Source organism: Balaenoptera physalus (assembly GCF_965194825.1).
Source record: "Balaenoptera physalus genome assembly, chromosome: 10".
Classification (NCBI taxonomy): domain Eukaryota; kingdom Metazoa; phylum Chordata; class Mammalia; order Artiodactyla; family Balaenopteridae; genus Balaenoptera; species Balaenoptera physalus.
In genome coordinates this window covers 86664619-86682907 of record NC_138889.1, presented here as the reverse complement: position 1 = coordinate 86682907, position 18289 = coordinate 86664619, and the positions used below count along the sequence as shown (strand labels likewise).

The window sequence follows — 18289 nt, the reverse complement described above, 5'->3', positions numbered from 1 at the left end:
ATCTAATATGCTGTCATAAATTGATGGAGCCATTGTAGGCCTTGGTAGTAGAGCTCTACAATATTGAAAAAATTAAGTCTCAGAACATGCTGTAGGCTATGAATTCTTGGGGTGAAGACGGAATAGGGTTTGATGATTGGATAGGAAAGAAGGAGGCATGGCCATCTAAGAGAGAAAATCAAAATCACAGGATGAGGGAAGGTAGGCTTCTAAAAACTACACACGCCTCCAACAGGAAGAAGCACTACTTTATGCTTTACTGAGCTACTGTTATTTATTTAGGTGTACATATTCTTATCCTTTTTTGCATTCCCTAAATGGGAATATGATTACACTCTTAGGACCTGGTGATGACTTGTATTAAGAGGCATCTCTGATAATCAACCGAATACCTTTCTGTTACATTATGTTTTGGACTACTTGTTTAATCTTCACTCATAATAGTGTTAACTATAGTTTGTCCCAAGTAAAATACAGAAAACCAGGGTTTTACTGTTGTTGTTTTTAAAATGATAATGGCAAGGTAAGGTCTGGATTTATAAAGTAGATAATGATGAGTGATCCTCAAAGTCTACTCACTCTTGGCAAATCATCATATATAAAATTTCTGTGACAGGCAAATATACATGCCAGTGACATTTCAAAGAAAAGCAAAGAAGCCAGAGATGATTCTATTTTCTAAACTTGACAGAACTTACTTGTAAATACTAGTAAACTTAAGTTTGACCATTGACTGTAACTTCAAAATAAGCTGCTAATTTATGTGTATTAATTAATACAACTTGACTCACTTTAACATTTAATTCACATACTATATGTCATTCACTCCTGTATTCAACAAATAACTATTGAGCACCTACCACAAGCCAGTAAAACAAAATAGTAAAAGTCTTTTTCTCTCATTGGTTCACACTCTAGTAGGAAGAGGTGGATGATATATTATCTGCTAGATGATGGCAAGTACCCTGAAGAGAAATATGGTGGTGAAAGGGGATGAGAAAAAGAGAGAGAGGTTTTATTATATACAGAGTGACAAAGGAAGACATTCCCGATAAAGTGATATTTTAAGGGAGTCCTGAAGAAAACGGGAAAATAAGTCATCTGGAGAACATCATTGTAAGAGCATAATTTTTAAAACACTGAAGCTGTAAGTCTTGAAAACTGAGGCTTATGTGTTGATGTGTAACCTCTGAGAAGTTTACCCCCATAGTAACAACTGCAAGCACACCATACTCTAAAAGTAAAAACAGAGCAAGCAGTATTTACTCATATGTGAAAGGGGGCAGGAATGGCATCTGTAATTACAATACAGAAGGAAACAATTAACTATAAAGAAACAAAGAACTTTCTCCCCAAGTTTAAACAGATTTTATAAGAAGCAGCAAGAAAAAAAGGCTTAAAGTTTCAATCACTTGCATTTTCACTGACAATTTCACTTCAAGAATGTTAGTGACCAATGAAAAGACCAAAACCTAGCTGAGATAAGAGTAAAAATAAAAGAAATGGAAGATATAAGTATTTTATATGATCTAAAACTGAATTGGTATATTGTCTTTACACAAAAGCTAAAATTCAACTTAGAGCTTATGTTCTTAATGACTTTCAGAACATACCAGCAGAAAAAATTAGAAATACAGGCACTCTTTACAGAAGAGTCACCCTTAAGCCCAGTTACTTAAATGAATATGCCAGATTAAAGGCATGAAGTTCTTTGCTATTAGGGTTCTCAAGTGCTAGTCCCTACATTGCTTGTCTGTTTTAATCTTTATAAATTAACTCACATTTTCGCAAGCAGAATAACTACATTTATTCTGGCCTCTTGTACCCAGTTCTCAATCACATTCTAAGCTATGCCTGCAACAAATTCTGATTACATACAGCTTCCTTTTACTTTTTAATACAAATGTATGGTTTTCTACTGTCCACATATACTGTAATTTATTTAACTAGTTGCTTACTGATGGACATTTAGGTTATTTCCAATCTTCTATTATTAAAAAAATATGCCTCATAAGTAGGTCATACATAATTCATTGTACATCTGAGTAAATATATTCATGATGTAAATTTCCAAAAGAATCAAAGGGTATACGTTTTTGTAATTTTGAAGGATACTGTCAAATTACCCTCTATGGAAGCTGTACCTATTTACATTTTTACCAGCAAAGTATGAGAGTACTAGTTTCTTCCCACCTTTGCTAATTTAGTGTCTTACCAAACATTTTAGATTATTGACAATCTAATAATAGAAAAATGGCAGGCCAGTATAGCTTTAATTTGCATTTCTTTTATTATAATTGAAATTTGGCATCTGTTCTTGTGTGTTTAAGGACTACCTAAGTTTCCTTTTTACTTTTTTCCTGTTTTTAAAAATTTAGCTGGTGGACTATTCCTTATTCTACTATATGAGTTGCAAATAACCCCTCTCTAATTTGCAGTTTGTTCACAGTCATTTAAATAAATCACACTTAAAAATGATACTATTCAAATAGCTTTCCCATTTAAATTAGAACAATTTACCACTGCTTAATATCCACCTATTACAACACATTTTATACTTGGTACACAGTTGATGATTAACCAATATTTTCTGACTGAATGAATAAATGGCATTAACATAGGTGCTAGAGATACAACAGAAAATATAATAAAACAAGCTCTCTGTCCTCTAGAGAATTCTGTCTGGTGGAGAAAAGAATTATACTACCAACTAACTACAAAACAATGTAGAGAAGTACTCTAAAATGCATGTGGTGCTATGGAAACAAATATAAGAAATTAGATAATAACATATCATTTGCCCTTGGAGAAGGATGAGTTGAATAAGAAAGTGAAAAGCATCACCAGCAGAAATACAAGCAATTCACAAAGAGCAGTTCTCATAGGGTGGGCGAATATAGTGTTTTATATACACACAGGACAGAGACTAAAAAGGTAGGCTTGGATTAAGTGGTATAAATCTTGTATACAACTTGAGAAGTTTATATTTCATATTGTGGGTTTATAATGGGTTTCATCTCACATTCTAATTCTTATTAACTGGTAGTGATCACCCAGACCCTCTGCAGAGAATTCTAAGGCTATGTCTAAGGTTGGCAGGAAGGTAATGTGATTGACAGTCTGCCACGCATTTAGAAGGGGGCAGGAAACAGGAAACCAAATTAGGCATTTTCAGTTAAGGGGTGTTATAAACATATTTCTGTACTTGGGAAAGGTAACACTGATGTCAATGTGGAAGACTAGAGAAGTGTGGAGTATGGGAATTGTCTTATTCAGATAGAATTTCCCCCTCTTTTCTACCAGTATGATAATGTCTGGTAGACATTAAAGTGTTCTGAAAAATGAATGAAGGAAACAATCAAATGGAGGGGCCTCCAATAGGAGCAGAGTTCATAAGTTTTATTTAGTAGGCAGATTTACTGACATGTGTTTTGACTTCTCAGAAAATTTCCCCTCACATCCTGTCTCTTAGTTTATCCTAGACAGGAGAGGTTACCAGACAGCTTGAAAATGTAATGGTTGAAAATGAAATGTACAAGAATAAAAACAGTAATTCCAAAGAACCACTACTTATATTGAATATTTATAGGTAACTATACTAGATAGAAATGGCTTAATTAGTTCACTTACTCTGTCTTGCAACCCTAGAATAAAAGATTCTATAGGGAGATTATGGAAGAAATGCAATAATCTATTTGGGTAAAAAAAAAACTAACCATAATTTTATTTTTAGGAAATATCATCCCATTTACAATAGCATCAAAAACAATAAAATACTTAGGAGTAAATTTAACGAAGGAGGTGAAAGATCTCTACTCTGAAAGCTACAAGACATTGATGAAAGAAATTGAAGAAGACACAAATAAATGGAAAGGTATTCCATGTTCATGGGTTGGGAGAATTAATATTGTTAAAATGTTAATACTACCAAAAGCCATTTATAGATTCAATGCAATCCCTATCAAGATTCTAATGTCATTTTTTACAGAAGTAGAAAAAAACACTACTAAAATTTATATGAAACCACAAAAGACCCCAAAAAGCCAAAGAAATTTTGAGAGAGAAGAACAAGGTAGGAGGCATCATACTTCCTGATTTCAAGCTATACTATAAAGCTATATTAATCAAAACAGTATGATACTGACATAAAAACAGACAAATAGACCAGTGGAACAGACTTGAAAACCCAGAAATAAACCCAAGCATATATGGTCAACTAACATTTGACAAGGTAGCCAAGAATATTCAATAGAGAAAAGACATTCTCTTCAATAAATGGTGCTGGGATAATTGGATATTCACATGTAAAAGAATGAAACTGGACCCCTATCTTACTCTACTCACAAAAATTAACTTGAAACGCATTAAAGACTTAAATGTAAGACCTGCAACCATGAAACTCCTAGAAGTAAACACAGGAATAAAGCTCCTTGACATGGGTCTTGGTAATAAGTTTTTGGATATGACAACTAAAGCATATGCAACAAAATAAAAAATAAACAAGTATGTCTATATCAAATTAAAAAGCTTCTGTACAGCCAAAGAAACCATCAATAAAGTGAAAAGATAACCTATGGAATGGGAAAAAATTTTTGCAAACCATGTATCTGATAAGGGGTTAATATCCAAAATATATTTAAAAACTCATATAACTCAATAGTAAAAAAAACCACTAACCCAATTTAAAAATGGACAATGGATCTGAATAAACATTTTTCCAAAGACAATATTAAAAAGGTCAACAGGTACATGAAAATATGCTCAACAACACTAGTCATTAGGGAAATGCAAATTAAAACCACAATGTTAAGTTGTTAAAATAATCACCTCACACCTGTTAGAACAGCCATCATGGAAAAGATAAGAGACAACAAATGCTGGCATGGTGTGGAGAAAAGGGAACCCTTGTGCAATGTTGGTGGAATTGTAAATTGGTGCAGTGATTATGGAAAATAGTATGGAGGATCCTCAAAAAATTAAAAATAGAACTATCATATGATCTAGCAACTCCACTTTTGGGAATATATTCAAAGGAAATGAAAACACTAACTCAAAAAGGTATCTGCAACCCCATGTTCATAGCAGCTTTATTTACAAAGTGTCAATTGATGGATAAGTGAATAAAGAAGTTGTGAGATATATATAATGGAATATTGTTTAGTCATAAAAAATGAGGAAATCTTGCCATTTGCAACAAGGATGGAACTTAGTGGCACTATGCTAAGTGAAATAAGTCAGACAGAGAAAGACAAATAATGTATGATCTCACTTACATGTGTAATCTAAAAACAAAACAAAATAAAACAGAAACTAACTTACAGAAAAAGGAGATTAGACGTTGGGTACCAGAGGCAGAGGGTAGCGGGAGGGAGAACCGGAGGAAGGTGGTTAAAAGTTACAAACTTCAAGTTATAAGGTAAATAAGTACTAGAGATATAATGTACATGATGATGACTATAGCTAAGACTGTTGAATAATATATAGGAAAGTTAAGAGAGTAAATCCTAGCATTCTCATCACAAGGAGAAATATTTTTTTTCTTCTTTCTTTTCTTTTCATTTTATCTATATGAGATGATGGATGTTAATTGAACCTACTCTAGCAGTCATTTCACAACATATGTAAATCAAACCACCACGCTGTATACCTTAAGCTTATACAGTGACATACGTCAATTATTTCAGAATAAAACTGGGAAAAAGTCATCTTGATAAGATACTTTACAAATGAAATAACTAATTATTTAAATAAACAAATATACATTGTATTACATTTAAAGAGTAACAAGTATACCACAAGAGATCCTGTAAAATGAAAACAAATATATTTGCAAATTTTAGAAATAGTTTATTGACTTGCCTCCATCTTGGGTAATAACTGGTAACGCCAAGCTATTTTCATCTTAATGTTAGATTCTGTTTTATGATTACATATGTCTTCATCACATTCTTTTTTACAATTATCATCAAGTAATGGTGCAGGAAGTTCCTAAGAAAACAGAAGACATATTACTGAGCATCTGTGGTAAAAAAAAAAAAAGTGATAATTTTCTTAAATCATAGTATTAGCAATACTAGAACTTTCCAATGTATTAAAAATTGACACCTTCAAATTGATTCAAGCATAAAATCATGACAATATAGATATTTCTAAAGCAGAGAAAGAGGGTTTACATAATATTAAATGTGAAGCTTAATTTTTTACCAGTGAACTAGAATTTAAAAAAAATACATTTTTATACTAGCAAAAATCAAATGCTATTGCAAGAGGCTATGATCATTAGAAAAATGTATACACTTCAAGCAAAGTCTAGAATTAGCACTTACGTATTACATGTAATTATTGTTATGTTTGCCACAAGGTAAAAATAAAGCATGTGCATAATCTGTTTACTGGTTTGTAATTCTAGAATTCAAAAAACTCATTCACCAAAATAATGGGTGAAGTAACAACTAAGAATAAAGACATTTATTTTGTCCATATCAAACATTAGTTTTGCACCTGCAGGCCTATGATCTTCTTTTAACAATGAAAATAGAATTTAAAATCTCTGATTAAATGAAGAGACATTGAATTCCAATTTTCCTTTTCTTTCTTGGAAGCTGACCTACTACTGAGTGACCTACTGAGTGGCTACAAGAAAACATATAGAAACATGGCTTTGTGACGAGGTACTATAGAAATAATCCAAAGAAAAAGGTACACATGTTTTTTGGAGAAGGAAAGCACAAGCAATAATTTTGTTTTTTATTAGCTAGAATCATAAAGCTAATGTGGGGCATTTGGATTAGTAAACATAATCTTGTGCCACCTCATAAATTAGTCCAAGTTGCAACTTTTACTTTTCAGGATCAAATTTACTTATGCTTAGAATCATGTAAACTAATCACCCAGAAATACAGTAACCATCATATATCTTAGTCACCTCCTAAAAGATCTCAAAGTGGATTCACTCTATAATATATGCCACTATTAGAAACTAGTTGTATCATTAAAACTCTGAATACATCATTCCTAGCAAAGCATTAATCTCTTACAAAATATAAAGTAACATTTTTCCAATGGAAACAAATATTTGTGAGGCATATAGTTCAACCCAACACAGTAGTTATGAATTTGAATTCTGCATCCAGACTGTTTAGATTCAAATCTTGACTTTACACTAGAGTTGTGTCTGTGGTTACACTGACCACTAATAGCACCTCTATATGCCTCCACTGGTTAACAGAAAAATGTAGATAATAGTATTTACTTCATTGGTTTGTTGTAAGTAATAAATGAGTTAAAAATGTAAATGCAGAGAATGGTACCTGCCACATGTTAAGCATTCAATAAAAGTTCGATTATGACAATTCAGTCAAATAATTGTCTTAACTATTACTCAGAGCTGCACATTTTTGTATTGCCAATATTAGGCAATATTTAGCATAAATATTTGTGTTAACTTTTTTTCAATCTCAGGAACACTTACTAATAGTTATAACAAAGGTCACCCAAAACTGAACAACAAAAACATTAAAAAAATTTTTGCAAAAGAGATGGAATGTATATTTTTAAAATGTATACCACACTTTCTTTCATTGATTAAACTATAACAATTTTGAATAGAAATGTTCTAACATTAAGGTGTATAGTATTAAAGAACTAGACCTAAAATATTAGAGACCTCATTAATATGGCTAACATATATAAACAAAAAACAGGTAAGCATTTCCTTATATATCTTATTAAATATGCATCTACTCCTATGGCGGACATTTCACTATTTTAAAAACTGTTACAAGTAAGGTGAAAATTATAATGATTCTAATTTTAGTATTGATAAAACAGATGCTCATTTCCTAAAGCTAAGGATGAAAATGTTCAAAATATGTATAGAAAGTACACTCTCGTAACATCCATCCAAAGGTTATATGTATAAGGTTTATATAAGGTTATATATATAAAGGTTTTCATATATATAAACAATAAATATATATATACATGTATATAGATATGTATCTTTAATTGAAATAAAATTCACATAAAACAAAATTCATCATTTTAAGCATTTTAAAGTATACAGTTCAGTGATTTTTAGTATATTCAGAGTTATGCAAATATTACCACTTTCTACTTTCAGAACATTTTCATCACTCCCAAAAGAAACCGCATACTCACTAAGCAGTCACTCCCCATTCCCCCTTCTTCTAGTCCCTGGCAATCATTAATCTATTTTCTGTCCCTATGGTTTAGTCTATTCTGGACATTTCATATAAACAGAATTATATAACACATGGCCTTTTGTGTCTGGTTTCTTTCACTTAGCATGGTGTTTTCAAGGTTCATCTATGTTGTAGCATGTATGAATACTTCATTCTGTTTTATGACTGAATAATATTCCATTGTATGGATATGTCACATTTGTTTATCCATTCATCAACTGGTAGACATTTGGATTGTTCCCACTTTTTGGCTATTAAGACTAAAGTGGCTATGAATATTCATGCATGAGTTTTTCTGTGAACATATATTTCCAGTTCTCTTGGGTATATACCTAGGAGAATTGCTGGGTCATAGGGGAGCTCTGTTCAACTTTTTGAGGAACTACAAAAATGTTTTCCACAGTGGCTGCACCATTTCATATTCCTACCAACGATGTTTGCAGGTTCCAATTTTTTCACATCCTCTCTAACACTTTTTCCTTCTTTTTTTTAAAATAGCTATCCTAGTGGGTGTGAAGTGGTATCTTATTGTGGTTTTGATTTGCATTTCACTAATGACTAATGATGTTGAGTATCTTTTCATGTGCTAGTCTTGGCCATTTGTATATCTTCCTTGGAAATATGTCTATATGTCCTTTGCCCATTTTTTAATTGGGTTGTTTATGTTGTTGAGTTGTGAGAGTTCTTTATTTATTCTGGGTATTAGACCCTTATCATGTACATGATTTGCAGATATTTTCTCACATTCTGTGGTTTGTCTTTTTTACTTTCTCAGCAGTGTCTTTTTTTTTTTAACATTTTTATTGGAGTATAATTGCTTTACAATGGTGTGTTAGTTTCTGCTTTATAACAAAGTGAATCAGTTATACATACACATATATCCCCATATCTCTTCCCTTTTACGTCTCCCTCCCTCCCACCCTCCCTATCCCACCCTTCTAGCTGGTCACAAAGCACCAAGCTGATCTCCCTGTGCTATGCAACTGCTTCCCACTAGCTATCTATTTTACATTTGGTAGTATATATATGTCCATATATACACTACCACTCTCTCACTTTGTCCCAGCTTACACTTCCCCCTCCCTGTGTCCTCAAGTCCATTCTCTAGTAGGTCTGCGTCTTTATTCCCATCTTGCCCCTAGGTTCTTCATGACTATTTATTTATTTATTTTTTAGATTCCATATATATGTGTTATCAGCAGTGTCTTCTGATGCAAAAACTTTAATTTTGATGACGCCCAATTTATTGTTTTTTTTTTCTTTTGTTGCTTGTACTTTTGGTGTCATATTTAAGAAACTGTTGCCTAATCCAAGATCAAAGAAAACAAAGGTCAAAGAAAACCCTTGTTTTCTTCTAAGAGTTTTAGATTTAGCACTTCTAGACAGAAAAAATAGAAAATACAGCAGAGGAAAATATCAAAGAAAGAATCTAAGAGAAATTTCCAGAAGTGAAAAATATGACATTTTAGATTTAAAATCCTATGGAGTACTCAAACTGTGAATGAAAATAGACCTACATCAAAGCACATAATTCTGACATTTTAGAACAAGAGGGACAAACGAAAATATCTGAAAAGTTTCCAGGGGTTGGGTGGGGACAGGTCAGGAATATGAATGGCATCAAACTTTGCAAACGCAACATTGGACTTTACAGAGGCAAGTTATTTCTAGCCTAGTGTTCTACAGTCAACCAAACTAATGTAAAATTTTCAGACATACAAAATTTAAAAAAAAACAACTCTATCATCTCACACTTACCCTCTACTTCCATTCATTCTCAAAGGCAACTGCTAGGATGAAGAAGGGAAGCACCAGAATAACAGCTATGTAGACAGCCTAGACAGCAAGCAATCCATTTGGGAGAAGAAGATGGAGAAGTCTAGGGACATGATGCTTAAACACATTAGGGAGGAGTTTCAGGGCTTTAGTGGAAAGTTTGGAGATGAACTAATAATTGATACAGTTGAAAAAAATGAGGCAACGATTAACTTCAGAAAAAATAATTGGTGTACCAAAAAAGGGGATACAAATGTAATTATAGAATGCTAAATACTGTAATGAATAAATTGACACAACGTAAACACTGAATAACTGACTTGACCAGGGAAGACAACTTAAATATACTGAAAGGAGAAAGAGACATAAAGAGAATGTGTGGTATTAAATGAGAACTAAATCTTCATATTTTATCTATAAATAGACACAAAAACTTAAAAAAAAAAGCAATACAGAACTAATAAGGCAAATAAGTGCCATAAGAAAGAGCTGATGGTGGTCTATGCACACCCCACCAACCCCAAACTCATTTTTATATCAATATTAAAAGGAACACCTCCCACCAATGTTAGGCATTTCAAAAAAATTTATTTTGCAGTACTGAGTGAGTTATGGAGTCTCAAAGGACCAATTAGGTATACTATCTTTCTTCTAAGGAAAAACAGTTTAAATATTTCTTATTCCATGAAGTAGTGTTTTTGTATTAAAACCATCAGATTAGAAGAGTGATTGGTGCTTGAGACAAAGAAAGCTCTTTTGGGAATATCCATATATGATGATGACTATCCAATCCAAAAGACCCTCTCTGAAGTGAAGTTGCAACATTAAAGGAAAGAAATGAAACAGAGGATATAGCAGTCTATCCCACTCCCCCCATCTCTGCTCTTCCATTGTATTAACTACAAATGTTTCTTCCTTGCAAACTGAATGTACATATTGCATTCACTACAAAATTCAACGCAACAAAAAGCATGTGACTTTGTATCATTGCTAGCGTTGCCAGCATTATTCCTAGAGTAGTGTTTTAGAAGTCTCAACTTAAAAAAAAAGTCTATATAAAAATTCTTCATATGTCTTTATTTAGATAAAAAAGACTTCTCAAATTTCAGTGATTCCACTCTGAGATGCTTAAGGGTAGGGACTATGTCTTAGTCTCTTTTCATCATTAACACCTGCTATGGACGGAATGTTTATGTCTTTGCAAATTCTTATGTTGAAACTCTAACCCTTTAATATTATAGTATTTGGAGATAAAGCCTTTAGGGAATTAAGGTTAAATGAGGTAATAAGGATGGGGCCATGATCCAATAGGATTAGTGTCCTTATAAGAAGAGACACTAGAGATCAAGCACTCTCTATCTCCCCACACACGCAAAAAGGAGCAGTCATGTGAGCACACTGAAAAGGTGGCCAGCTACAAGTCAGAAAAAGAGCTATCTCTAGAAACTGAATCAGCATGCACCTTAATCTTGGACTTCCCACCCTCCAGAACTGTGAGAAAATAAATTTCTGTGGTTTAAGCCACCCAGTGTCTGATATTTTGTTATGGTAGCCCAAGGTGATGAAGATTTTGGTATTGAAAAGTGGTATGCTGCTGTATCAAATACGTAAAAATAGAAATGTGGCTTTGGAACTGAGTAATGGATAGAGGCTGATGAGTTTTGAGGTACATGCTACAATTATGGATGTTAAGTGTGATGCTGTTGAAGTTTCATAAGGAAATGAACATATTATTCGAAACTGGGGAAAGGTGATCCTTGTTATGAAGTGGCAAAAAACTTGGCTGAACTGTGTTCTACTGTTTTGTGGAAGGTACAACTTGTGAGTGATGAAACTGAATATTTAGCTGAGGAGATTTCTAAACAAATTTCTGAACAGCTTGGTTCCTCCTGAATGCTTATAGTAAAATACAAAAGGAAAGAGATAAATTAAAGAAACTGATAAGCAAAAAGGAACCAGAACTTGAAGATTTGAAAAATTTTCAACCTATCAATATTGCAAAAAATAAGAAAGCTTGTTCTTAAAGTACACTAAGGGTTTGGCTGAATAATCATTTGATAAAGAGATCATGGGTACAACTCTTAGGCTTAATCAGCTATCTCACAGAAGCGAGGAATAGAGATGGGATTATACCAGTAGAGAGGCCGCCAGTTTGAACTAAAGGGACTACAGAAGGCAAGATGGAATTAAGGAATTCTTTGACTTTACAGGACAAGATCACAGAGCTATTTGGTTTCAAACATGCACTATCCTTCAAGAAAAGGGACTTCCCTGGCAGTCCAGAGGTTAAGTCTTCGCCTCCCAATGCAGGTGGTGCAGGTTCGGTCCCTGGTTGGGGAGCTAAGATCCCACATGCCTCATGGCCAAAAAAACCAAAACATAAAACAGAAGCAATATTGTAACAAATTCAATAAAGACTTTTAAAATGGTCCACATCAAAAAAACTTAGAAAAAAAAAAAAAGAAAAGAGAATAAGGACCCCAAAACTGATTCAGAGATCATCAGGGCTGCCACTCCCACCACAGGCCTGAAGTGCACAGGCCTGAGGGATAAGACTGCCCCCACCTCGGTTTACAAGGGTGCCCCGCCCAGCTGAAGGGGCATGATGTTTCTACCCCAGTGGGCCTAGAGGGCAGAGGATTGAACCAAAGAGACTTATTCTTGGGCCTTAAGATCTAATGAAATTTGCTTTGTTAAATTTTAGACTTGCTTGGGATCCATCAACCACTCCTTCTTTCTGATTCCTCCCTTGGATTTGGAATGTTTCTCCTATGCCTGTCCCACCACTGTATTATGGAAGCACATAACTTGCCTGGTTTCACAGGTTCACTATTGGTTTTTGAGTTGGACTAAATGTATTTTGCATGCAAGAAGAACATGTATTTTAGGGGGGGACACAAACATTCAGTCCATAACACAGTATCTGGCACACAATAAGCATTCAATAAATGTTTGAGAGTGAAATAAATGATCGCTAACAAATTTCTGTTTCCAATCATTCTGCAATTTCTGGGCCTAGATTTTTAACTGCCTTCTGAATATTCTACCTGAATGTTCGACTGCATGTCAAACTCAAAGTACATAATAAGTCAGGTTATTGTCTTTCATTCTTCTTTTCTCCCTTTCTCTCAGCTCTGCCTCCTCCTTACTTTCTCTACAATTATTTCCTCAGTCATTGAAGACTAGTTAATTCCCTCTCCTGGCTCAGGGCAGCATGCACCCATAGACCTCTCAGTTAACCCTTAAATATCTCAGAAAGAAGATATGATTGTACTTTGAACCTTCTTTCATACTATTCTCTTACAAAGTGGACAATGTGCGCACGAGAATTGTTAAAATAAAATTCAAAAAATGGTCACACCAAATGTTAAAAAGAAACCAGGCAACTGGAATTCTTATACACTGCTGGTGAGAATGCAAAATTGCACAGGTACTTTAGAGCAGAGTCTGGAAATTTCTCTAAAAAGTGAACACTTTCAATATGATCCAGCAATTATCTTCTTAGGTATTTGCTAAAGAGAAATAAAAACATGTCCATACAAAGACATGTACGTGGATGTTCACACAACTTCATTTAATAGTCAAAAGTGGAAACCCAAATGTCCATCAACTGGTAAATGGCTAAAAAAATCAGTTAAAGAAAGAAACTCTACTGATATATATAGGAATATGGTTAACCTAAAAAGCATTATGTTAAGTGAAAGAAGCCAGATACAAAATATTATATACTGCATGATTCCACATATGTAAAATTCTACAAAAAGCAAACTATAAAGATGGTAAGCAGATTAGAGGTTACTAGGGGCCAAGAAATAGATTAGCATTAGATATGTCAGCAACACTGGATTTTAAAAGACAAGGAAAAAATGTCTTCAAAATACGAGGAAATCTGATATTAAACCCAGAGTTCTCCATCCAGGAAAACTGCCTATTAACCATAAGTGCAAAATATTTTTTAAAAGGTATATAGTGTTTCAAAAGCTTACCTACCACAAACCTTTTCTGAAAAAATTATTTGAAGATATAATTCAGCAGTATAAAAAAGGAATAAAGAGGTAGAAAGTGTAAAAATAAAAAATGGTAACACTTTTTAATACAATGAAGACATATATATTGTTTATCAAGCATAAAATTTTTTAATGTATTTTATTTTATATAACTGTTAGATGGCTGTCATAAAAAAGATAAGAGATAACAAATTTTGGCAAGGATGTGGAGAAAAGGGAACCCTTGTACACTGTTGGTGGAAATGTAAATTGGTGCAGCCGCTATGGAAAACGGTAATGGAAGTTCCTCAAAAAATTAAATATAGAACTACCATATGATCCAGCAATTTCACTTCTGGGTATATATCTGAAGGAAATGAAATCATTATGTCAAAGAGATATCTGTAGCCACATGTCACTGTAGCATTTTTTATAATAGTCAAGACATAGAAACAACTTAAGTATCCATCAAAAGATGAATGAAGAAAATGTTTTGATATATAATATTATTCAGCCATAAAAAAAAAATGAAAGGAAATCCTCCCATTTGTGACAACATGATGGACTTGAGGGCATCATGCTAACTGAAATAAGTCAGATGAAGAAAGATAAATGCTATATGAGCTCATTTATATGTGGGATCTAAAAAATCTGACCTCATAAAAACAGAGAATAGATTGGTGGTTGCCAGAAGCAGGGAAATGGGCAATGGTGGTCAAAAGGTACAAACTTCCAGTTATAAGATAAATAATTTCTGTACATGATAAAGGTACAGCATGGTGACTATAGTTAACAATACTGTATCGTATATTCGAAAGTTGCTGAGAGAGTAGATCTTAAAAGATCTCAACACAAGAAAAAAATTGTAACTGTGAGTTGATGGATGTTAACTAAACTTATTGTGGTAGTTATTCCACAATATATACATATACCCAAACATTATGTTGTACACCTTAAAATAATACGTTATATGTCAATTACATCTCAATAAAACTGGTGGGAAAAAAGACTTGCTGCGAAGAGAGTAAAAAGCAGAACAAGAAAGTTAAGGACTAAACATGAAGAAAAGGAAGGAACTAAAAATGTGTCATGATACTGAGGAACGGAGGGAATGTAAGAAATGAAATCCATTTTCCTGTTCTCTTCAAGTGAAAATGAATGATTAGATATACCAAGAAATGACATTTTGGGGAAAAAAAAATATTCTGGTACTTTTGTCTTCTAATATTCAGAAATTTCTGTAAGAGTTTGTATTCAATATGTTGTTAAATTTGTAAGCCCTAAAATTTTTGAAGTATGCCATCACCTACCCTGCTCACGGTGAATCATTGACCCTATCAGAGATGACCACTGTATCTGTAATCTCTACCATTTGTTGCAATGCCTGTATCTAATCAAACAAAAAATTTAATTGATGTTTTGATAAAATGTCTATTTTGAGAGAATGCTAAGAATAAGCTCTTTAATAATCAACTATTACAGCCGTCAATCACAGATCAGCATCCTCCCTCATACTTTCGAAAACCCCCCGTCTTGATTTCTAACCCAGTGTACCAATAGAACACATCAAATATGGTTGTTATATCCTTGTTTCCTAGGAGGAAGAATATACATCAGATTTTTTGTTCTTTTCTGCAATGCGGTGCTTACAGTTCCCATACATTTGGTAACAAGGATCATAAATAAATAAAAATAAAAAGCAGGCATCATAAGTTCCCCACAGAAGATAGTATGGAAAGTATAAAGTGTCTCTCTTTTAATCAAATACATCAAGTTAGAAAATTAACAAGAATAAAGAAATTGGCAATACCTTTGGACAAAACAACTATTTATTCGACTTTTTTAAAAAGCTATATGAAACGAAATTATTACAAACTTTCAATAGCAAAGTATACTCCAGTATTTAAGTTTTATTTTTTTCACCAGAAACACTTATCCTTATCCATAAGATGCTGTAGATATATTTCTTCCCTTTTCAACTCATGTCATTCTGTGCTTACTGCTTTATTATTTTGTGGTCTTTGTTTTGGCAGATGCACAAGCAAAATCTGATTCCAACAGTTTGACCCTTCTCACTTTTTATGTTCTCTAGGGCATAATAAAACCCAAGATACAATCCCTCAGCAGTTAATGAAGCTTAACCTCCCACCCTCTTAATTACCAATGCATTACACCAACTATGGGCATCATATTCCTCTCTGAGCTATTTTACAATTCAGCAGAAGTACTACTGAGCTATTATGTAGCAACATAATCCATGCAGCATGAGAAATCCTTCTTAAAAATAAAATCTTTTGATCCTTGCAGGTTTTGGTAACTGTATAATTAATACTACTTAAGCATTATGCATGTATTGGTAAGTATATTATACTGTATCAGTAAGTATATTACTTTGTTGATTTATGAGGGTTTTTGGAGGGAATACTTATTTTCTGAAAGTTGGAAAGAGAAACAAATCCAAAGATATTACTGATTATCATAATTTGAATACAAACATGGTCCAAATATTTAACCTGAATATTTATTTAGTAAAGGTATGTTCTCCACATTATCTTCATTTAACTATTCAAAAGTATGGGGGGAGGAGTGACTTTAATTGTTGAAAGCATTCAGAAATGTAGACTGCAGGGAGTAAGTTAGAAGGTCCTGGGGTGTAGTTGATGTTACATGTTTTTAAAACTCAGAGATTTTAAGATTAGTAATGAGTGAATTATCTTGTTTTAAACCAAATGCAGTACAGATTAGGGGACATCTTAGTACAATTTCAGATATTTTTTCTTGAATATAAAGATACAAAAATTACTGCTATTACAAGAAGGATGGTGAAAAACACTTTCACATCAGTATACAAAAATTATTTTAACTAAACTCCCAAGTTAAGCAACTGACAAAACTGATGCTTGTAATTTGGCAAGCAAATCACGTTTCTCCTTAAAATGTAAACCAGAAATGTGTTGAGAAGGCTGGAAAAACCTCTCTTTCAATTTTCTTGACTAAGATAGAGGGAAGGAGCAGGATACTTGAAGAAAAGGAAATGGAAGTCTGCACTAGAAGTATTCAGAAATGAAGAGAAAGAGTTGCATTAAGTTTAATAATAATAATAATATCTTCAATTAAATGCAAATATAATTTAATTATTTTAAAACATTACATTCTAAACCATCACATTTTTAAGAGCACCAGTCATAGAAGGATCTCAAAGCAATTTAGACATGTATTAACCTCTGAGTTCTACTGCAATCTAGTAGTGTGAATGGGAAAATGAGGTACAGGCAAATTTACATTCCTTATCTAGCAATATGCAATGCTAACACCATAAAGAGCACTCCTAGTCTTGACCAAAGCAGCCACAGGTTTCAGTACTGTCTATTGATGGCATTGACTTAAAAGGAGTTTAAGGGGAAATGCACTGAGTGTCTTGGCATTCTGATATTAGCTTCTGTAATTATTTTCTCACATATATAAAAAAAATCAAAACTGTCAAGCTGTTAAGAACAAGTCTCCATGAGGTCTATATTAATTTTATCAATTTTCCTCAATAGATCAACTTAGATACAGAATTTATGATTTTATAAATCAAAACCTAAGAGCTATATTACATATTCCTTCAAAACAGTCTCTTTACTTCAAACTGACTTCTTAAGAAGAAAGCTTAAAATAAAATACCATGTTTTTACTTATAGAGAGGCAAGAATGCACTGTTGGAATCTATTAATACTTTTATCCATAAAAATTGGAGTTTTCCTTTCTAGGTTTTTTTACAAGGTAAAGTTCTTATATTCAATGATGTCAATGTTTAATCTGGCTCTGACTGCACAACCAATAAAACTCATACTCAGAGAGATAATACAAGTTAAAGTGAAGAGAGCTACTAATTAGGTAACTACTATTGTTAAAAATGTGAACTTCTGTGTGTGTATATGTACTATGTACGTGTGTGTATACATACACACACGTATATGTGTATATATGTATATTTTTATATATATTATGTCCCTAGTTATAGAAAGAATAGTGAATGGCGAACAATGTCCTTATAATAGGACATATCTTGATTACAAAACATTTTGTGAATTGTTCTAAAAAGTAGACTAAACTTTCCACTTACTCACTGGTATTAACAGGTTTAGTTATTAGTGACATTATATGTAATAACTCCTTTCAGTAAATGTTTGCTGTATAAGGGTGTATATTAACCTGTTTTAAGAAAATATGACATATGAAAATCTACATTAAGCAACCAAGTTATGCAATAATAAGTTATAAAAGGATTCTTATGTTGGCAAAGAATTCCTACAAAATTCCTTTAAGTATTAAGTCTCT

At 33.0% G+C, this 18289-nt stretch overlaps 1 protein-coding gene across 2 annotated transcripts in view; it reads right to left on the bottom strand.

Moving 5' to 3' along the window:
- ELP4 (elongator acetyltransferase complex subunit 4) overlaps nt 1-18289 on the bottom strand; it is a 225871-nt gene that overhangs the window by 166210 nt on the left and 41372 nt on the right. For both annotated transcript variants that reach the window (XM_082476675.1, XM_082476676.1), the window contains exon 4: nt 5860-5988. In XM_082476675.1, coding sequence (XP_082332801.1) covers nt 5860-5988 — 129 coding nt within the window. The remainder of the gene's footprint in view (nt 1-5859; nt 5989-18289) is intronic.